Genomic DNA, 23,435 nt, shown 5'->3' on the forward strand with positions numbered 1-23,435 from the left:
TCCCATTACGGGTGGTGTTAACTTTGGCCATTTGATGGATTAAGGTGGTGTCTACTAGGTTTCTCCATTATAAAGTTATAATATTTCCCTTTGTAATTAACTAATTCCTTGGAGGAGGCACTTTGGGACTATATACTGTCAAGACAGATTTGATATTTTAAACTAAACTGGGAAAATTAAATTTAGGGAATTCCACAGAAATAGTGCAAATGCTTTTAAGGGAAAATTTTATATATTCACAAAAGATGTATTACACGTCTTCAGCACTTCTAGGGCAGCATACAGAAGAATACCAATAAAATAGGAAGGGTTTAACATTTAAGAAATTCAAACTCATTCAATATATTAAAAAAAATTAATGTTTTATCTGGAGAGAACTATCTCAGTTATTTATATTTGTAATACTCAAATATACTACGATTTTTATTTTGTAATGATTCTTTTCAACTTTGTAGATCAAATGTATGCTTATAGATCATGAGGCTCTGTTAAAGGCTTTCTTAAAACATAAAAGGATTTTTCTTTTACAAAAGTTAGAAACTAAACTTAAAAATGAGAAGTTGGACATCTAAAGTGGCCCTAATGTACATGATAGGGAAAATTCTCGTCATCCTGCTCTAAATTGCTTTGGGGCATAGTAATTCCCTGGTTAATCAAGAATTAACAGAACAAGAAATAAAAGGACAGACCAGCTTCATGGAGAAATCCTTCACTGAGAATTCCAGCTGAGGGAACTATAATCTCATTATCACTAAAAAAATTTTATCTTAACACTAACTATTTTAAAGAGATGGAATTTAGAAAGATACGTAACAACAAAATTGCTTTAGTCTTAAGGCTCACTGACAAAATATATTTAATGCTTTCCAGTACTATTCAAAAGTTCATTGGCAGATTCAACAAAAAGGAGTAAAATACTTTTTTGTTAAATACATACATTGAAGTAATTGGCAACCAGTAAAACTGTGCATGAATATATATTCTAAGCACAATCCTTGAAAATAAATCCAAGCCAAGAATAATGAAACCAAAAAACAAACAAAAACCACACAACTGTATGTTCACATAAAAACCTGTATGACTGTTTGTAGCATTATTATTCATAAAAGCCAAAAAGTGGAAAAAATCCAAATGTCCATCAATGGATTGAATGGATAAATGAAATGCAGTATATCCATATATCCATATATATCCATATAGTATATCCATATGTTGGAATATCATTCAGTAATAAAAAATGAATCACTGATACAGACTATGACACAGATGAATCTTAAAAATATTATGCTGAGTGAAAGAAGCCAGACACAAAAGAACACATATTGCTTGATTCCATTTTTTGAAATGTCCAAAACAGGCAAATCTATAAAGAGGGAAAGTAGATTAGTGATTGCCTCGGGCTGGGGAGAATGGGGGAGATCAGGAGTGATTGATTGCTCATGGGAACAAGGTTTCTTTTTGGGGTGATGAAAATGTTCTAAAACTCACTGTGGTAATGATTGCACAACTCTGTGAATATATTAAAAAACAATGAACTGTACACTTAAAATGGGTGAACTGTATGAATGTGAATTATATCTCAATAAAGCTGTTTAAAAAATAGTAACGTAACACACTCTTAGAAATAAATATTCATGAAATTCATTATCAAATTGCATTTCATGCTCTGTGTCCTTAGCCACTTAAAACAACCTGAGTTTGCTCCTTTTGTTCTTAAGAGGATCAAATGAGTACTTTCTATAATTATACTCTTTTGTATATTGTTAACATAAATTACTAACAACCAAAACGAGACATTGTTTAGGAAGTTATGGAACAAACACTGTAATGAAAATTCAGAGTAAAATCTTACTTAAGCAAGTATCTCTAAAGTTTTAGAAAGCATTTTCTCTGCACATGCTTATATTTCAGTGCTTAAAATTACCTTTTTTTTAGGTAGTATATTCCATATAGGTTAGGAATTTAATGCTACTGAATAAAGGTCTATCTACTGTCTTAGAAGAAACAAAAGTTAGGTTGTAATCTATATGAATATATAAAGCATAAAGCATAATAGAATTGGAGGCAGTGCCTAACACAAAGACTAAAATCGATATATTGTCATTAATAAAAATAAATCCTAGGCTACTCATCACGCATTTCTAACAAAATAAAGACTCAAAACACTTTGTGTGCTTTAAAATGAAAGCATAGGCTCTGCAAAATACTTATGACCCCATTCGCATCACTTTCAAGTGGATTACTGTGGTAAATTGAGGTGTTTTCACAAAAGGGAAAAAAAATGAAGCTAATTAATATTCATTAGTTCCTCGATTCAAACACCAAATATCTATTCTTATCTAATAGGAAACCATAAGGCAATCAGACTATTTATTTGATGGCCAAATTCCCATTTATTAGTTAAGAGTATTTGTTTTGTTAATTTCTGATCTATTTATTCTATCATGTTCTGTGATATTTCATTTTGTTCTTATCTAGACAGTTTGTTCTGTGACTTATTTAATTTGGTTCTTATCCAAACATTTACTTTCAACATATTTGCCTGGACCAACTTATCATTTTTATTTTTGAAAGTAGAATGTCTTCCTAAAAGGATACCTTGAGCCACAAACTGGTCATGTGAGGCTTCAGGGAGAGGCGCCGTGCAGAGCACTAGCGGCTGAAATTCAGCACTTGCCGACGAAGCTGCCACCTAGGGATCAGTAAAGAAAATCATTCTATACTCGAACAGTCACTCATTAACATTACTAATTGGAAAATGAAACACAAGCAATATATATACAAGATATCCTCGAACAAAAAGGTTTATTACGAAAGTACACTAGTTCGTGTAACTGGAAAACACTCCATATCTTGAAAGTTAAAACAGTTTTTTGAATGGCATTTTCTACTTCTTCTTATAGGACCTGTTACAGTTTATATAAATCAGTAACTCAAAGGAGCAAAGTTTTGATTTGAAGCCCATCTAGATTTTAAGGTCCTGATAAAGCCTATTCTCACCTACGCTCAAATGTTGAAAGGCTAAAAAAAAATCCTACTTTATAATTCGTTGTGTCCTTCGAGATATTTTGCACTTCTTAATTCATAATAAAAGAGTTTTTTAAAGTTTCAAACGGCACACACAAATTGTAATAGTGCCTCTAAAAGAATCCGGAGAAGTATTAAAAGATTGTTCTCTACCTCTCCCCATGTCACAAATGAACTGTTTTTAAAAATCAGGCAATATCTGACATTGTTCTTCAGAATACATTTTTTGGAAACATTAAACATAACAGAAATTCTGTAGAAAACAAACACAATTTCACGCACAGGTTTACCAATGAGCAGCCTGTAAAAGCCTTAAAACTGAAAAAGCCCAAACTGATGTCAAGTACCTCATATGTGGAAAATACTGTATCTTCCCATCAATTTTCTTTTCTCTGAGACAGCACGAACTTTCCATACTTGGATAAGCTCCAGGTCCGTGCATGCACACAGGTAAGCTGTCAACAGAACTTATGAATCAACTCTACCGCAAACCCAGATACTGTACAGCTCACGATATTTGCATATTGATTACATATCTATTCTAACGCTTAAAGTAGGTACCTTAGACTTGATATAACAGGATGAAAACAAAACCCAAGGTTATTTTCATTTGCAGTTTCTGATAGTAAAGAGGATATAAATTTGAAGAAAATGGCACACGAAATTAATACATAGTTTTTAAAATTCCCTCTTTCAACGTAAGACCTCAATCGCCTCTCACCACTTCAAGTATGACATTACAGTAATAAGAAATAAGTGACAGAAGCTGTAGCCAAAAAAGTAAGCTAAGCACATAAAGTCATCTAAAAATGAAGGCTGGATAAATCTCAGTCTAAATAAATCACTCATAAATAAGCATGTATAAAATGACTTATTTGATATAACATTAGATCTACATAACAGGGGAAAAAACCTAAAGACATTTTAAAAATTATATTTACCTACAATCGGTTATAAGAGATGTGTTTTAAAAAAAAACCAGTTCCTGTCAATAGACATGCAGATAACTTTTAGCGTGTGAAGCAACAAGCACACACGGAGACTGGCATCACGACCGTGCAGGAGCTGATGAACGAGCCTGGCCCCTGCCACAGGCTCCCTGGGTTACACAAGAAAATTTAAGAGGACAAGGATGCCGGAATCCTTTATCTTTTCACTGAGCATCCTTTCAGTTGGCAAACACTCAAGCAGTCCTCACTACTGATGAAAACAGAGAGAGCATTCACTGCAGGAAAAGAGAGCTTCTGAGGGCCACTAAATACCTGGCTCATTAGAACGCTAAGTTGCCATTCGTGACCAAGGTCAGGCATTAATAAACGCCATGATTTTCCTCCGTATAGTCCAAGGAAGGGATACACAAATTTTGAAAATATGATTTTAGAAAGCATCTAATAGTTGCATTATAACTTACCCCATATGGCTGAGAAAACACAAGAACTTCTTTCTATAGCAATATACTGTGTTTTAAAAATTGATTAGGGGTGATTTATATTTCTACTAGCCTATCTATATTTTTAAAATTTGCTATGTCAACATATTACTATTTTAATAAATAAAGGTAAAAAAGTATTAAGCTGACTTGCTCTAGTACTATGCTCAAATCCTGCTTGCTTGAAAATAATCTTCAACGGACGCTCATTTGATTATATTTAATAATACACATCAATACATAAACGTGTTGTCATCCTGTTCTATAAAATAACTTTTAACCACCATCAAACAAATGTCAATTCATCTTTCTCTAATGTCCTTTGTAATGCTTCACGACATTTTACTTTGCTGAAATGTCTTTATATCTTTACAGCTGTTATCTCTTATCTCTTCAAATCCAAAACCGGACTCAGCTCTCCTGGCTAACCCCACCTGGTTACACCAGGAATCAAACTTCAGCCTTCTTCCCACCCTCAAAACAACCCCATCTTGCATCTTCTGAATATCTAAGGCATTCAGTACCACACAGCTTGGCATTCAGCTATTTCCTAATTACGCTTTATGTTCTCAAGTAGACTTTCAAACCTCATAAGTGGGTACTGAATTCTAAGACATATTTGAGTATCTTTTTAGTTCCTTGAAAATGTGTACATAATATAAAAAAGGGATTGATCCTTTCAAGCCCATTTCAATTGCCACTTCTTACACAAAATCACTCCCTATTTCAACATTCCTTCTAATCTAAGCTCACTGCACCCTGACTGTAACATCTATTTCGGCACTGATCATATCTTGCTTTGTAGTGAAGGAGCAAAACATCATGGCCAACGACCTGGGCTCTAGAGCCAAACACACTTCTGGATTCAAATAACGCTCCACCAGTTAGCAGTGCTGGAACCTTACACAAGACGCTTATTCATTCCATGCCTTAATCTCTTCTTCTGTAAAATAGTAAAATGATTTTCAGTTTTTTAAAGACTAAGAGGACCCATGAGTAAAATTTCTCTATAAATGTCTAAATAAACTTAAAGTAAAATCAGTTTTCCTTAAATTAGTGCTCCAGGAAGTTTGAAAGAACCACATATTTCACAAAGAAAAGCTCAAAAGCAAATGACCCACATTTCCTTTTTTTTGATAATTGATAAAACAGATTTTTAAAAATACAGACATAATTCTGCTCAAGAGCAGCAGAAAAGATCAAATTTTGTTCTTAAAGCTGTTGCTACAAACTGGTTTGTCCTAGGCATAAACACCTATCTAGTTCGGGTATTTCTGAGAAGTAGAAATGTGATTTCAGGAGGAAAAACAACTGATACCTGACCTCTCCTCCCCTGGGGAAGGAGACACTGAGTTGAGGGAAGCCATCTCTGAAAAGGCATTTATTTACCAGGGCAACACCCCCAAGGTAACAATGACACTCCTTACTCTACCTATAATTTACAAAACATACAAGTCGAAATCAACTAAACTAATATTCATTAGATAACACCATTAAAGTCCCTAATGTGGCACTAACAGCACAGAAAGGATAATGACCCAGCAACAGCACACTGGATGATAGGACCCATATCAAAAGGCAGTGCTTTCCTCAGAAAGACAAAGTGGAAAAACAAACCAATCAACAAATTGTATCTTTTCTCAATTCTGGGAGACATACAAATTAATGATATAAATAACCAGATAAACTCATTAGCAAGATTTACATCCACTCAACTGATACCTCAATTTGTAACTTCAACATTTTCTTATACCTGAGAAAGTATTAGTTGGTCTGGGTACTGACAGTTTAGGTTTAAAGTAATACTGGTATAAGGGCTTCCCTGGTGGTGCAGTGGTTAAGAATCCACCTGCCAATGCAGGCGACACAGGTTTGATCCCTGGTCTGGGAAGATCCCACATGCCGTGGAGCAACTATGCCCATGTGCCACAACTACAGAGCCTGCACTCTAGAGCCCGTGAGCCACAACTACTGGGCCTGCAAGCCACAACTACTGAGCCCGAGCGCCACAACTACTGAAGCCTGTGTGCCTAGAGCCCATGCTCCGCAACAAGAAAAGCCACTGCAATGAGAAGCCTGCACACCACGACGAAGAGTAGCTCCCGCTCGCCGCAACCAGGGAAAGCCCGCGCACAGCAACAAAGACCCAACGCAGCCAAAAATAAAGAAAGAAATAAATAATGGTATAATGAATAAACTCTCCATATTTGTCTCCTGCTGGAAAAAAGATACATAGTATATCTCATATGGTAAGGAAAACATGACAATTCGTAGAATTGGGGTAATTAGATTAATTTTTGTGAATAAAAGTCACCAATTCGGTGAGTAATTCACCAATACCAAAACTCTTCTGTTTGGAAACCAAAAAAGAAAGAAAGAAAAAAGTTGACTGTAAAAATTCTAACAGGTAATACTAGTCTTTTGAGAAGCTACAAGAAGGTAAATCTTACATAAGACACTGCAACGAAGGGTAGCCCCCGCTCGCCACAACTAGAGAAAGCCCGCGCACAGCAACAAAGACCCAACACAGCCAAAAATAAATTAATTAATTAAAAGAAAAATGTAACTTGATATCTACAAAATAGCTAACTCAAAGTTATTTAGAGCAATTACTATTTACTGCATACCTACTATAAGCAAAGAACTGAAGAATGTACAAAGATTTCAAAGTTAGTCTACAGCCCTTTAAACAAACAGGGTAACCTAAAAAGAATTATTTTTAAGCACATATTAACGCTGTACTTCTGTGAACTAAATAACCAATTAATACAATTCCCTTTAGCATTGAATCATGTCATTATTTCTCTTATTGAGACAAAGATACACACTATTTCTAGCTTGCAAAAGAAAGCATGACATCTAGTGGAATTGGAGTAATTACTCTATTTTTCTAAATAAAGGTTCAATTTAGCACTAAACATAAACTCTTCTGAGTCTAGGGGAAAAAAAAAAAAGTCTCTTAAAACTTAGCAAAAAGTACCAGTCTCTTGAAAAACTGTAGGAGGTGAATCTTATTAATGCCTGTATAATTATTTAATTCTTATATTATTTTTGCTCCTGGAAGCAGTGGTCTCAAGGCTTTGCCTTCCTAATAGGTCCTACAACACAGTATATTGTTCCAAAAATACATTGCAATGTTTTCCAGTTGAGAATGATTTTGTATGCTTATAAAACAAATGAAACCTAGCATGTCATTATTTAGAAATACTTAGTGTCTCAAACTTTTTAGAACGAAGCACCTTATAAATAAAAAAAAAAAAGGAAGAAAGGCAGGCAGGTGTACATAAATTTCAGGTATTTCAGATAATCAAGACAAGCTTCTATTTGATGCAAGCATTTAGAAATGTGTTTAAAATCATTAGTACCACACTGGAATCCTCTGAATGGATCAACATTCTTCAAACTGCCTTGTCCTTAAGCAAAATTTCAGAGTAATCAAGCATTACTAATCATATGGGATCTGTTCTCTTTTTCTACTGCTACTGATAAACATTTTAAAACTTTTGAACTTCCGGTTCTATCAAAAAAGGCAGGAAAGAGGTTGAAAATTCATCTAAAAGGATATTCAGTGCACTTATTTGAGCAAGACAGACACTAGTTCTGCAAGAGACAGCACTTCAAATAAATTACAGTTGTTATGGTCATAACCTTATACTTCACATCCATTCTTATCCCTCCACTATGTAAATTCAAATTTTTTCAGAAATTCAAAATGCAGCACTTATGCGTTCTTTGGAAGTACCATTGTTTCCAAAGTGGAGAGAGAACTTGGATCTCGATCTTGACTGGACATCCGAGATGGAGCCCTCCAAAACTTGAATGAGTCATCTAAACCTGTGACAACAAGAAAACTGTCAACGTGAATAGTCTTCTGGGCACTGTAACGATTAACAGAAAGAATACTCCTTACATGAAACCAATCCAGAACTAAAGAAGTGTGAAAGAAGTGTGCCTAATTTTTATTATTCTTAATTAATTTATATATACAGCATGTTTCACAAAAAAATTTAAAACAATTAGTTGACTGTGCTTTAGCTTAATCTAACACAATTTAGCAAGAGCACCAGCTCCCAAACTTCAAAGCGCAGAAGAATCATAAAGTGTTTGTTAAAGTGGTTTCCTGAGTCCTATTCCCAGAGATTCCATTCCCCAAGTCAAGGTCGGGGGTGGCATAAATCTGCATTTCTAACAAGCTGGAAGCAGATATCAGTGCTGCTGGTTCAAGGGCCATGCTTCCGGTAACACAGATACAGAGAAATGCAAACAATTAAAGCGGTCACTTTCCTCACAGGGACATTTGTTTAGAATGTTCAAGAACTTCATCAAATGTCATTCTCCTCTCAATGCCTCCAAGAAGCGAGCAGAAAAGTGAACTAGAAATTTACATTTAAGTATTTCAGGGTAAGGGAACTTCATGTTTGCAGTTTACTCTTAAATGGCTCAGAAACAATATATATATATGTATATATGCATATAAATAAATATATTTCACTTATACGCACATACATACACATGGTGTAGGAGGGCAAATATAGTAAAATGTTAACATTTGGGAATTCTTTGTTCTATTCTTGTACTTTTTCTGTGGGAAATTATGCCAAGATTTTTTAACATTACTTTAAAATTTAAAAAATTTTTAAATTTTTATTATTTTATATTTATTTTTATCTTAAAATTATTTTTATTCTTACTATTAAATTATCATTTATTATTATGAGACATAATTATCATTTATATGCGCTAAGATCTTATACTTAGGAAATCCAAGAGAATCTACAAACAAGTAGAAATTAAAAGATTTCAGCATATATTTTGATAAATGAGTAACATTCCAAAAAACAAATAGCTTTTCAATATATTAGCAAAACAAATTAGAACATTTAGTAGGAAAGGTCTCATTCTTGATTGTCTGGGAAGAACCTTCCAAAAACTTAAGACATTAATAGAGGAAAAAACTATAAAATTTTACTGAAGGGCATGAAATAACTTATGAAACATTAGTAAGATGTCAAAAACGGTTTCCATGAAAATTTATAACATAGAAAAATGCTTAGGCAATGTTTAGTGAAAGGAGGAAATACAAAAATGTACATAAGATACGAACACAATTATGTAAAATAAACAAAAGCTATACAGAGAAAGAAGACTGGAAGGAAATACACTGTAAGGTAACAAAGGCAACCTCTGGGTAGTGGGACTAGAGATGAATGTTTTCCTGTATACTTTTCATTATTTTTCAAATATTTTGTAACAAACACATAGGTTTTTAACAGTTTAAGAAATGTTACATTTTATTAAAAATATAAATATAATATACTTACCATTTAAATCATTGCCTTCAGAAGTTCCATTAAGAGCAGAACAATTCGGATCAAACATATACTGTCCCAGGTAACAATGTTTTACCATCTGATTCAAATGTTCATAAAAATGGCAGTGGTACAAAAGAGCTTGAAGGGCAGGTTTTCCTATGAGCGACAGGCCAGAGTCCTCATCATGGACACAGGGGCCCTGTAGGAAAAGAGGGAGAGAGAGACAGTGATTTATCACTTAACATCTTCAAAAAGACCCACATCTCCCCATGTTCCCCTCAACGAAACAAATGGGTCCCAGATGCAACCATTCTCCTTTCACCTGCCTCTGTCTTTCCACATGTACACCAGCCTGACCCGGGCAGAGAATTTCACAGGACTCCAGGTCTCTGCTGCCTAAAAATCCACTGAAGGCAGAAGGCTGATCTAGTCTCTCTCTTGAGAGGCCACTTAGCTTAACGTGGTTCTATGAAATGGCACAGCTTTAACCAAGTAATTATATACTTGAGCCACAGATACAGTAAAAGCAGTATTTTGCAACCTACACAGAACAATGAAATGATTTGTATTAAAATATCTGAAATAACATGGTCCAAACAATTATGTTCAAAATTATTTTTTGTACCTATCAATAAACTAGATAGAATGAAAAGGCTCACTGATATCCACAGTAAAATCTGTTTGCCACTTTACTTCTCACTGAATTAACCCTTCTTCCAAGGGAATTTCACATGCATGCATGCATGCAAACACACACACACACACACACACACACACACACACACACACACCTTCCAGCAGGAGGCTGAGAAGGATCTGCCATTGCAAAATTTTAATCTCTTTGCACTTTTTTTCAAATAATTTTTTGCACTGCCACTCACTACTTTTCCTGGAATATCCAAATGGCAAAAATCAAGCAATCTGTTAAAAGCATGCAAAGGATCGGTTTAAAGTATGCAAATAATCACATCATTAGTTTATAAATATTTCTATTTTTTGGAAAATGATAATCAATATAGTTAAGACTTTTCAAACAGACCATAATAGAGAGAAAAATAAAAGACAGAAAATCGAAATCTAAGTGCCAACAGGAAAGGTCTGGTCAAAGCCTATTCAAAGTTTACTGTTAGCTGAAATTTGCGTACGTGTCCCTTCTCTCATGCCTCCTGATCACCAAGGAAAGATGGATATTAAAACTTACTATCCAGGAAGATAAAGTAATAGTTAAATGTATAATTACAGTTAAAGATATAATTACATTAAGAAGATTATTTCCATTAGCCCTTCTCTTTAAGACTATTATTAAAATTAAATGTCTTACTTCAATATTAAATACTTTTTGTTATGAATTTGTTATTGTTGTATTCTAATAAACCTACCCAACACTGTGAGCTTTACTCTCTACAAATAGAGCAATTTACTTGTCCAAGAAGAAACAAGACTATCTAACGAGCAGTCACAGACGCTGGTCACCGTGTAACTCTAAATCCGGAGCTTGAGAAGCGGCAGGCGAAACAGAGAGGAGTACATGAACAGGGTCACGTGGCTCCCGTTTGTGAACCAGGTACACATTTCAGGCAATGCGGCCCTTTTGTGCATTACTTTATTTAAATATCTAGGACGAAGTAATTCATCCGAAGCCACAGAGCCAATCCTAACATTCACAGCTTCAAAATGTTCTATCTTTTAAGCAACTTATAGCATTCATAAATGTAAAAAGCACACATGAGATCTGCAATAGTTGCTTAACATCACAAATTAAAGTCCTCATTATATTGATTCCAGGAAGGATCAACAACCAAGATGAGAATTAAAAATAATTCAGCAAAGGTTACTAGCTTAATTGCAGCTGTGTAACAAACCCCAATAAATCAATAAAATAAAATTATTAAAGTACCACAAACACTATTTTTTAATTTATTTCATAATAATACTAAGAATAATTTTCAAATATTTTATTATACATATTATATAAAATTATTCAAAATTTTTTCTTGTGCAAAATTGTGTCTATATAATTGTTTCCTTGATGAGTTAACAGTCACAGTCCAAATTAACAAAGGTTTAGACAAAAATAGATGAAGGAACATAAACTGTATAAATGCTGAAAACAAGTTCCTCAAGAGTTCTGAAATCTGCTGATTCTTTATTCGGTAAAGGCCCACTGAGGCTGACGGTTTCACCATGTGCTAGAAGGAGAAGTGTTACAAACCCATTGTCTTCTAAAATCCAACTTTTCTTTAGTTATAAATATTTTCAAAGTGAGAAATTACACATGTAAATATGATGTAGAACTATAGTAGTTATTCTATAAATATGTGTAATTATCATGGTATATAATTGACATAATAATTACCCTTTAATTAATATTTTTTAAAAATTCATTGTTTTCTCTAGTTCTTACTAACATAAAAAGAAAAAAGATTTAGAAAATAAAGATAACAAAAGAAGTCATAAAAGACATAAATTTAAACCCACCTAGTAAAGTTTAGAACCTGTTTTTTTTCTTTGCCTATAAGTCACAGGGAAAAATATTTGGCCTACCAAGGTTGAAAAAGTTAAACTAATTCTGATATGAACAAAAAAATTAATATCCCAGAATTTAAAGACCAGGAGACAGAAAAGATAAGGAGCAGAAAATTAATTCAAGAGGCCTAATATAAGACTCATATAATTTCTGGAAAAATACAGAAAAAGGAAAAGTCATTTTTAAAATAAATAAAATATGAAAAAAAATTGTCAGAGCCAAAAGAAATAGAACATCTATGTCTCCAAATTAAGGAGTTTATTAAATATCAAGCAAGAGAAATGAAAAAAAGACATAGAATCATAAAATTCTAGAACATTAAAGACAAAGTGAAGATAGTAAAAGAAAAAGTCATCCATAAAGAGGTAAAAAGAATCAGATGGAAAAATCCTGAAGAGCGCCTGCATGCGCTCCCTCTTTTCGTTTTGCCTCGTTGCAGCCAAGAAAGCAACATGGGTCACCAGCAGCTCTACAGGAGCCATCTGAGAAAATTCGGCCAGGGTTCTCACTCTTGCTGCGTTTGCTTGAACCGGCACGGTCTGATCCGGAAATATGGCCTCAATATGTGCCGCCAGTGTTTCCGCCAGTATGCGGAGGACATCGGCTTCATTAAGTTGAACTAAGTGTGAACTTCCTGAGTGGGTCATCAAGCATATCTGCTTTCCTCAGAAACAATACTAACTCTCTGTATATAAATAAAAATGTTAAAACTTAAAAAAAAAAAAAAGAATCAGATGGGTATCCAACTTCTCATCCGTAGCATGAGATGTTAGGAAGACAGTGGAGCAAAATTCTTATGAGGAATGATTTCAGCCTAATACCTAGTAGCCAAAACTATCAATCCAGTGCAATTTGAATACATTTTCAAACAAACAAGAACTCAGAAGTCCGTCACTCATGCACTTGTTTTTAGGTAGGAATACAATTATTCTGAGGATGATTACTAGGAAAGGGGATTCTAACTGGAGAGAAAGGATGATTAGGAGCTTAGAAAAACCTGAGCTACGATGCGGACTCACAGTGCAAGAAAAAAAATTAACAGAAACTCCAAGGGCAAAAAAATCACCCAACGCCCAAATCAAGTTTTAAAATCACACACACACACACACACACAAATACCAGGAAAGTTTTCCTCTGAGCGCCAGAGGGGTCATAGCCCTGGAAGCATAGATAAGGAAGTGTAACCACAGCCCAACAAATAATGGCTCTGTAGCAAATTACTAGTTTTCACTTTTTAGAATCAACTTATAGATATAAGGAGGTTGTAGAAGAGAATCTAACCGTAATCAGCCTTCACAAAGTAAAAGTAGAGATGAAACTGGCAAAGATTGGCAGTAGAAGTGGGGGACGAAATACCGATAAAAGGAACAACTTAGCCATATCTTACCTTCTAAATGGGGGCGGGCAAGAGCTATGACCCATAGGTAAGGAGACGAGAAACAGCAGGGGTGACCAGGGGAGAAACTAAGACCAGTAACAGAACTATATTGGCAGGACATTGTTTAAGTGAGCTAAATCCTATGTATTGACACAGTAAAGGAACAAACATACTGTATTACTGCAAACACACTATTTAGAGACAGGAAGGTAACTACCTGAAGAATTAAAATCAGTAGGAGGTAAAGCTGTCTCTGTGAATAAAGAGGGTAAAGAATTTCATTATAAGCTCTATTAGCTTTTTTAACCATATATATTCATTACTTGAAAAAAATAATTTCTTCTAAAAATTCAAACATTTCACTCAAAATATTTTTAAACTTCTCAAACAAAACCAGATGATCTGGAATATGTACATATTACATAACCATTATTTATTTTTTATTTGATTTATTTTAGCTAAGCATTTAGCCTGAATCCCCAATCTCCACGTGCCAGAGCTTCCTAGTAGCAATGGCACATTATCAACAGAGCTTTAATCACAGCAGTGAAGCCAAGTCCAGCATAAGCGCAAAAGATGGTGTGGCTCAGGCTTTCCACACATGACTAATGTACAAGGGCCGGAACAACGAAGCCTTTCACGCATGTACTAGGCTTCGCTCCATAGGTTCATCAGTAATTGATGGGGCTGTCTTCTGGTAAAACGGGGAAATCAGCACAGTCTGATTGCTCTGTCTCAGGACGTCTATATCCTTACCAGCCTTGCCCTCAGGTGAGTGCTCGGGCTGCCAGATCATCTGCAAAACTGCCAGGGAGAGCTAAGAAGGACAGTATGCAAAGAAAGAAAACTCTTCAAATCACCAGGAGCCATAACAAATAAGTTTGCAAAGAAAACAGCAATTATGTCATAGAACACTCCGATTAATTTGAAAATATTGTTCTCAAGGATGCAATAAGCTACAATATTACATTTAAAACATTTTACTACTAGTGTCACAGTACTAACATACCCATTAGCTATGATTCAAAAGGAACTAGAAGCAAAACAAAATTACATGTAAGAAGAATGGAGAATATTTTCAAGAAGAAAAAGGAATTATTTTGATACATAACAAATTTTTTAAATGCTATAATGTAATGCAGAGATTGAAAAAAATGACCCTAATTACATAAGAAATCCCTAACTGCATATAAATTATGAGTATAGTTAAAATGGTATTGTTTCTCTGACACCAAGTACTTAGCATTTTGTGAAATCAATACTCATAATGATTCATGATGAACACATTAGAAGATGAAAAATACGCATTGATAATTATCACATCAAATATGAAAATGATACATACTACAACTATAAATGAGTCGGCCATCGCTCTACAACACATATAAACACATATGCAGACAGTCTAGCTATGTCCACTGAGAGTGTATAGAAGCAAAGACCCCTCCCTCGGAGCAACGAGCATATCTAGAACTCATTTCTATATACCTTCTCTATTGAAAGAAATCAGGGCTCTTTGAGCAAATATCTGATTCCGGGGTGGGGCTGGGAAAGTCGAGAACATCTTGCTATGCCAGAAAGTAAACAAGTACTCAAAGGTTGATAAAGACATGTTAAAAGGATATAGGAGTCTTCGTGAAGGAAGTCCTCCTAGCCAAATCTGAAACAATTTGAACATCTAAATAAATAATGATAGAAAGAGATCATAATCCATGAAACATACTAAGAATCCTTGAGTCCATACTGGTGTAAATAAATAAGTGAATAAATAAATAAGAAAGGAATGCTCTTCCTTACAGTAAAATGTAATTAATGTGGAAGAAATAATGGAATTAGAAAATCATCATTTGGCAACCATTCTGTAATAACTGCTTCAGACAAGAATCACAAATGGAAGTTAAAACTAATAAAAGTTGATGAGAAATAGATATTTTACAGTCTCAAAGCACCTCCTGGCAAAAGGAAAAAAAAATTTTAAGTCCACAATGGAGAAAACAGACCAACTCTACCTTAACCAAGTAAGCAAGGTTAATATCACCAGCAATGGGACAAAGAGACAGCCTATCTGCTGATGTAATACAATGAGAAGCACAGAGCACTTCTGTGGCTTTTCTGCCAAAAATGCATAACCTGAATCAAATCATGAGGAAACAGACAAACCTAATTAAAGAATACTACAAAAACTAAATAGGTTATGCTCTTCAAAAATGCCAAGGTCATAAATGTTAAAGATTTAGGAACTATTTTAGATGAAAGAAACTAAGTAGACATGACAGCTATATGCAACATGTATTCCTAAATTGGATCCTAGATCCTGATTGTTTTTTTGTTTGTTTGTTTTCTATGAAGGACAGTAGTGGGACAATTGGAAAAATTTGAATACTTTCCACATTTTGATAATTATAATAGTGATTCTGTAAGTGAATGTCCTTGTTTTTAGGAAACTCACAATTAACTATTTAGGGAAAATAGAAGTATATGTCTGCAACTCTCAAATAGTTCAGAAAAAAGACACTAGGTAGAGCTAAAGCAAATATGGTAAAATTATAACATCTGGGGAATCTGGGTGAAGGGGATATAAAAACTGCTATACTGTTTCTGCAACTTGCCTTTAAGTCTAATTATTTTCAAAATAAAATTTTAAAAAATAAAATATATGTGCCAACTCCTCTCACAAACATGGAAAGGAATGAAAGCATTAACAAGTGTATTTACACCACAAACTGACATCTCATTATATTAAGTGCATGAAATTACCTTTACATTTAAATCTGTGACACCATTTTCAAGGGAAAGAACAACTTTAATATTGTAAAAAGTACACATAAGCTACCATGATCATATATAAAACACTGTAGTAATGTTCTCTTGGTAGAACACTGTCTTCCCCCACAGGCCATAAGCCCCAGAGCACTAAGTCAGATCATCTGTGAATCCCCAACATTTAAATACTCAACAAACATTTAGAGAAATGAACTGAAACAAACTACACAGATAATCCCTATCTAACAGATTTCTTGTTATAATCAACTCTAAGATTCCATTCTGGTTGTTAAAGTTGCAGGGATATGGATTTGTGACATTAGTTCTCAAACTAAACCCAGCAACAGAATCTTCCACATCCAGCAGTACTAAATCCAAGTCAGACTCTAGGAAACCAGTTTACAAGACACTACACAGCTGGGAACACAACACAGTTGAGGGTCCCCTGGACACTAATTCTGCTTTCCCTCCCTAAGAGAGGAATGTAGCCTTGAACAAAGAAAGACCAGTATTATAAACGCTGCTCTTAAAAAACAGAATAGAAAAGATCTGTGATGCACCAAGGACCGATGCACCAGGAACTGGGCCCTATTAGGGCTGCTGGGCGCCCGGGGAACCTGTGCTGAGAGGCTCTTTATCTGTTCCTACTCCTTGTGACCACCCACTCCCAGTACGCTTCTGTATCCATGGAAAGCCAAATGGGAATTACACTACAAAAATTAAGACCTGATTTTCAACTTTACTTAGCAACATCAAGAAGACTAACGGGATAAATGGAATGATTTGCACATTTCTACGCATTAGCAAAGACGGATGGAGGACCATTCTCTGTGGATGGGGCTGGGAGAAACATTTTTTTTTAATATTAAAAACATGGCCCTGAAATACACATTCCACTTAGGAAGATTAAGTTAAATAGTAAGAAATATGCAAGGCAGTAAAGGTAATATATGAGAAGAACCTAATTTAATGGTATAGACATTAAATGCTAGTATCTTTCAGAGAAGAGGAAGATTAAGATGGATTGTAGCAGTTGGTGAAAGTATTTTTAAAAAATACTTTTTTAAAATTAAAAAAAGTTTTATTGTACAACACATGGAATATAGCCAATATTTTATAATAACTATAAATGTAACATAAGCTCTAAAAACTGTGAATTACTATGTTGTACACCTGAAACTTATATTGTATATCAACTATACCTCAATTTAAAAAAAGAAAAAAAAGTTTGCAAGTGAAGTAAACGTTATCCAAAAGCCCTTTGAAAACACTGCTAAATTTTGGTAGCCTTATAAATAGAATAAGAAAAAGAAAAATTATAAGCTAAATCTTAAAACTTAAGGAAGAACTAAATTTTTATAAAATTTGAAACTTTAATAAATTAAATATTCCTTTCAAACCCCCCCAAAATGTTTTAAGTGACTTATGCCTTACCTTGTTCCAGAAAAGATTTAAGCCCTATTACAAGGAAAGGTAAATTATAACATGAAAAGTACACCAGAAATGAAAGAAAAACAAAGGTATGTAAACAGTGGAACCAGCTAAAAAGTATCTACCACATTTGATAAGACAGCACTAAACTTTACTTAACAACAAAAGGAAACCTAGCCAGTTATATAACTCATAATTTATTTATGCAAATGATTACCACTCAGAAGTACAATTTCAATAGTAACATGAAATAGAAATCTAGACTGGCTGTGTGGGGAAAGAATTGGGACAGAGGTAATAATCTTACAGCAAACACTGCAGAACACCCAGTGGAACAAGAGTATAAAGGGCATCAACTCAGACTTCAGGCACCAAAACAAAATGCAAAGCAGTAAAAGCAGTTCTGTTTGTAAAATATTATTAATCAAATATCTACCTCAACCAAAATAAAATGTTTACAAAGCTTGTATATACTAATGCTACTTCCTGCTATATCCTCCCAAACACTACAAAATGTACACCAAGGCAAGTAAATGAAACATCTTATTGAATAAGATTATTACTCATCGTTCTACCAAAGACAATTTTAATTTTAAATTACTGAAAAAGTAGCACCTTCTTTCTGGCTGTAGTAAACTGGCAAAGGTCACAACTTCTTGGAGATTATAAAATTCCATTATCTATATTTGAAGACTATCTTCCTCCCTTACTAGAGCAGCTGTTTCCACTTTGGGATTTAAAGTACCACTAAACTTTTTAAAACTTGAGGGACATATACTACATTACCAACTATTTTATACTACCAAGTGAGGACACTTAAAAACAAAAAATAATAACCAAAAACAAATTTAAAAAAGAGAGGAAGAAAATGTGAGTTTATTAAAAATACACAAAAAATAGACTTATTTTTCTAATTTTGCTTAAGACTAGTAGAAGTTTCATCATCAAGTACTATTTTGGATTAGAGTAGCTCTCAAATATTTTTGATTATGGCCAACATTGGTAAAGCAAAAGACTCTAAAAGCGTACTTAAACCACTGTTTTCAACTTTTTTAGTAGAAAATTAATTCTGTGATGAAGAACTGGAAAATAACAAAATCAAAAAGCTGCACTAAGCATGTCACCAGTAGCAAAAAGGAGCTGTATACTATTTAACTTATTAGAAAAAAATGTGAACTTCTACACATGGTTCTATATTATAATGCCCCAAGAGCTTTAATAGAACCCAGAAAACGTATTACTCTTGCCTTTATATTTATTTCAATAATTAAAAAAAAACTCACTGGCAGTACATCACAAAGGTTATAGTATACAAGTGTCACTACTTTAACAATGGGAGTTGAGATCATTTGCATTTGAGCCAAAACCAACATTTTTAAATGTAGTTATTGGATAACAGGCATCAAAACCACTACACTGTTAATATAAATATTAATCCTGTGTATTCTTTTCTAATTTGTCTCCTATGGTTTTATTACCACACAGACTGTGAATAACAACCATCATCAGAAGGCATGTTAAACAAATTAAAGGAGCCAGTGGAAAAGCAGCCTGGGATTTTCAATAATTGGCAGCATTAAACTGGGTTTGCAAAGTTTGGAAAAGTGAAGCTTCCAAGAGTTAAATGAGATCCAGGCCGTTTAACAACCACCAGGATTCAGGCTCTAGGTGACTGCTCCAAAAGCTGCCCTCACTACAGCTCAACTAGATTCAGTAACTCCTCCAAAGACATATTCTAATGAAAACTTAAAAAGAAACCTTAGATCTTATCTAAGGCCCTGGGGGATGAGATGCAACAGTGTGATAAATGTGCATGTACAGGATGAGGACATATGGATAAAGACTAGGGTAGAATAAAAGCATGTCTCGTCTGCCCCAGGTGAGCATTTTTCTATCCTCCAAATTACCTAAAAAGCAGTAGGCTACAAAAAAAAGTTAGGTAAAACTATCTACTGACTTGTCATTCAGAACGTGATACAAAAAATTAATCTAATAGAAAGCAAAGAAAGATAAATTATGACTCAGTGTACTAACCCAGAAAAGAAAAAAAGGCGTTAACATCAATGCATATTTAACTACAAACAAATTTGTTTATTATTATTAATTTAGAGAGACAATATAGTGAGTGCGAAAGAGAAACTGCCTGGACTGAAAGCGAAAGGGTATGATTTAGGGCCAACTACTTAAACCCGCTGTGCTAAATTTTCTTAATCTAAAAAATGAGGATAATAATGGTTCATAACTCAAACCATTACAAGCTGATATTTGTTATGTTTCTAGAAGAGTGCCTAGTACATAGTAAACATGTCAGTGATTATTATTTCTGTTTAAAATTATTTTTAACACCACACAGAAGAATTTGTAAATCTGATCAAGCATTAAAAAAAAAGTCTACATTCTCTTTCAAGAGGTCCTGTGGGCTTGTATAAAGTTTCATCAGTAAGGAAATATATACATATATAAATATATATATATATATATACACATATATGCTGAAACTTTATCATCAATTAATCTCAAATATCTACTAGGTTGATAATTGTTTAAAGTCACCTACCTGCCAAGTATAATCCTTTATGATTACTGAAGGCATTGGAATTCCAAGGAGATTTTGAAAAATAAATGCAGCCTGAAATTAAAGGAAAAAAATGTCAATACTGCCATCTTGTTGTCATGTCTGAAATAACCAATATACTGTTAGTTAATAACAAAAAAGTATATCCCTGGTCAGCTGCACACGCTGAGAGGTCATTATGAGAACTCCCCACTGCCCTTCCTGTTAGGTGATGACATAGTAGTGGGGGAAACTACTTCACCAGGAAAGATATTTTTTCCTATTTCAGAATTTTGTCTTTCCAAAAAATGATCTGTAAACCATAAACTGTTCTGCTAGCATTTAAGAAATCTACTTCATGTTTCTATTATCCTCCTACAGATCATACACACACCTTTCTCCCCATCTCTTTCTTCCTCTCTCATACAAGCTCCTCCCAATAAAAAACTGCTAACTAGAAATACAAACCACAAATGTCCAACTTAACCTCCTAGGTCCTGAAGATGGTCAAATTAAATAATCATACTAATTATGAACACTGATTATCTATTTAGTGAAAGATTATAACGGGAGAATAACCAGAGTAACAGAGGGGATCCAAAGGGAGTGAAATTTTCAACCACCTTAACTGGAAGCCAGTAGACAGTCGTTAAAGTTGGTAAATCAAGAGGAAGCTACAAGTTTAAGCATTATTATTAAAAAAAAACAAATAATAAGAAAACTACAGCCTTTGGATTTTGGAACTGGAAACTGGCTAATGGTGGGCCCAGGAGCTGCTGTTTTCTTTACAAGCCTCTAAGCATTATTTGATTACTGTTCTTAAAATGGTCTGCATCAGTCATCACTTTCACAAAAGCAGCAGTAAAGAAAATAACAAACTATTTAGAAAGAATTAAAACAGCATTTACTTTTCCTCTTACATGTTATATAATAAATACTACAGAGTATTTTGACAGCCCCTTATCTTAAGTAAAGCTTTATAAACTTAAACACTGAGATCATATAAAAGTAATTTCTTTTCCTGTGAACTACTTTTCAATGTGTAATAAAATAGAAGAGTCCATTTAAAATGCACTGAATTCTGCTTTGATCTTTCAGAGTAAAGGACTCCTGTTCTGACTGTGAATCAATACCATTTTGTTCTCTACAACCGTTTCATTTCAGTTTTTTCGCAGGTCAAAGAGACAACGGTCAGTGGTGAGCCCACGGTGTCAAACAGGGAGTATGGTTTATAAGAACTACCACAACAGGTCTCTGAGGGAAAACAGGCGGGGCTAAACAGACAGGCCTACCTCCCGGCGTACCATGCTACACTCCGACTGGTCCAGAAGAATGTTCACCACCGTTCCCCAGAGCCCACCAGAAATGTTTTGACAACTGTTTGCTAAGGCCACACAGCCAGTTTCAAGGGTCGTCAGTGCCGATCCTAATCCCAGTGAAGTGAACCTCACCTGTTCAAATTAGAGAAAACATTGTGAAACCAAAGAACCCAATTTCACAACATGAATTCTTAATTTTTCTGGTACATAAAATATCACATTTTTATGACACTGTCTTGACAATCCTAAATTATAAGACACTTGAAGAATACTGTCCTATAAGTTTATGAGTGAATAAAAATCCTATTTCATGATTTAAGAAAGTAATAATATAGGTAATAAAAGCTAAATAAAAGCAAATGTCACAAAAAGTCAAAACCAGCTATAAATAAGACTAAAAATTATAGTTCAAAAGTCTTTTTCTAGGGAAAGCACAGGGTGCTTACATATCTTTCATGAACATGATTCTTGTTTATTTCTCATTTTTAAGAGGATACTATTATTTTGTTCCACCGTCCTTAATTTTTCAGTGTTTCTTTCAAACAAATGGCTTTAACTTCTTTGAAGCTTCTTTTCAAACAGAAGTAATTGAATTATCTTTTTATAAGATACTTAGTATTTTCCCCAAAATTATTTTAAAAGAAAAATGTTTCAAAAGAGATTGACATGGTGTAATGTTTGCCATAGTACCCCCACTGCTCAAGCTACGTATTGGGTGAACTTCTGAATTTTGATTTCAAAATAGAGTTTCACTGATAACCACAGGGTAACAGAAAGCAATGCAGTCATAAGGCAGTCAAGCAACAAGTCCAAGTTCAATGTGGCTCAAGAATGTATCTCTAGCTGTTAACAGTACTATATTATATACACAAAAATTTGCTAAGAGGGTAGATCTTATGGTAAGTGTTCTAATCACAAAAACAAGCAGTAAGAGGACAGAAGAAACTTCTGTAGGTGAAGGATATGTTTATGGCATTGAATCTGGTGATGTACATTTCAGGGGTATATACTTATCTCCAAATTCATGAAGTTGTACACATTAAATAGGTACAGTTTTTTGTATGTCAATCATACCTCAATAAAGTGGTTTAAAAAAATCAAATCAGTAGATAAATGGCTAAAACTGGAAAATTCATTAATATAAAACGCTGCACTGTAATGATACTATTCTATTAAATGACACTCAAAAGTCACTTGGCCGCTATCCTTCTAAACTGTTTAAAAATGGCTGGACTTCTCCAATAATATTTTGCTGTTCTTTATAAAACTGATAGATTCTATAATACTTCCTTTCTTACTATTTTTAATCTGTACTCTGAATTTGACTGAATAGGGGGTGCCATGAACTGAATTATGTACCCCCAAAATTCATATGTTGAAGCCCTAACTCCTGATGTATTTGAGGAGAGGGCTTTTAGGAGATAATTAAGGTTAAATGAGACCATGAGGATTGGGTCCTAATCTGATAGGATTGGTGGCCTTATAAGAAGAGGAGGAGAGAAAAGGTCATATGAGCATGCAATGAAAAGGGAACCATCTGAAAGCCAGAAAGAGTCCTCACCAAACCTGACCATGTGGGTGGGCACCTTGATCTTCAACTTCCAGCCTCCAGATGTGTGAGAAAATAAATTTCTTTGTTCAAGCTACCTAGTCTATGGTGTTTTATTATGCAGCCCAAACTGACCAAGACAGGGG

At 34.3% G+C, this 23,435-nt stretch overlaps 2 protein-coding genes across 8 annotated transcripts in view; one reads left to right on the forward strand and one right to left on the reverse strand.

Moving 5' to 3' along the window:
- Positions 1–23,435, reverse strand: part of RTTN (rotatin) — a 163,429-nt gene that overhangs the window by 67,250 nt on the left and 72,744 nt on the right. For 6 of the 7 annotated variants that reach the window (XM_059894105.1, XM_059894106.1, XM_059894107.1 and 3 more), the window contains 5 exons: positions 21,714–21,872; positions 20,425–20,496; positions 9,778–9,967; positions 8,199–8,290; positions 2,599–2,692 (listed from right to left, as the gene is read on the reverse strand). In XM_059894105.1, coding sequence (XP_059750088.1) covers positions 2,599–2,692; positions 8,199–8,290; positions 9,778–9,967; positions 20,425–20,496; positions 21,714–21,872 — 607 coding nt within the window. The remainder of the gene's footprint in view (positions 1–2,598; positions 2,693–8,198; positions 8,291–9,777; positions 9,968–20,424; positions 20,497–21,713; positions 21,873–23,435) is intronic. The other variant, XM_059894108.1, reaches the window with a different exon arrangement.
- On the forward strand, positions 12,739–12,927 carry LOC132347887 (small ribosomal subunit protein uS14-like). Its single transcript, XM_059894807.1, has one exon. It carries the CDS (start codon positions 12,748–12,750, stop codon positions 12,916–12,918), a length of 171 nt encoding a protein of 56 aa, XP_059750790.1. The 5' UTR covers positions 12,739–12,747; the 3' UTR covers positions 12,919–12,927.

This window comes from Balaenoptera ricei, chromosome 14 (genome assembly GCF_028023285.1).
Source record: "Balaenoptera ricei isolate mBalRic1 chromosome 14, mBalRic1.hap2, whole genome shotgun sequence".
NCBI classification, from domain to species: Eukaryota; Metazoa; Chordata; class Mammalia; order Artiodactyla; family Balaenopteridae; genus Balaenoptera; species Balaenoptera ricei.

Coding starts and splice junctions, on each gene's coding strand:
- LOC132347887 (XM_059894807.1), top strand. CDS start 12,748: ATGGGTCACCAGCAGCTCTACAGGAGCCATCTGAGAAAATTCGGCCAG.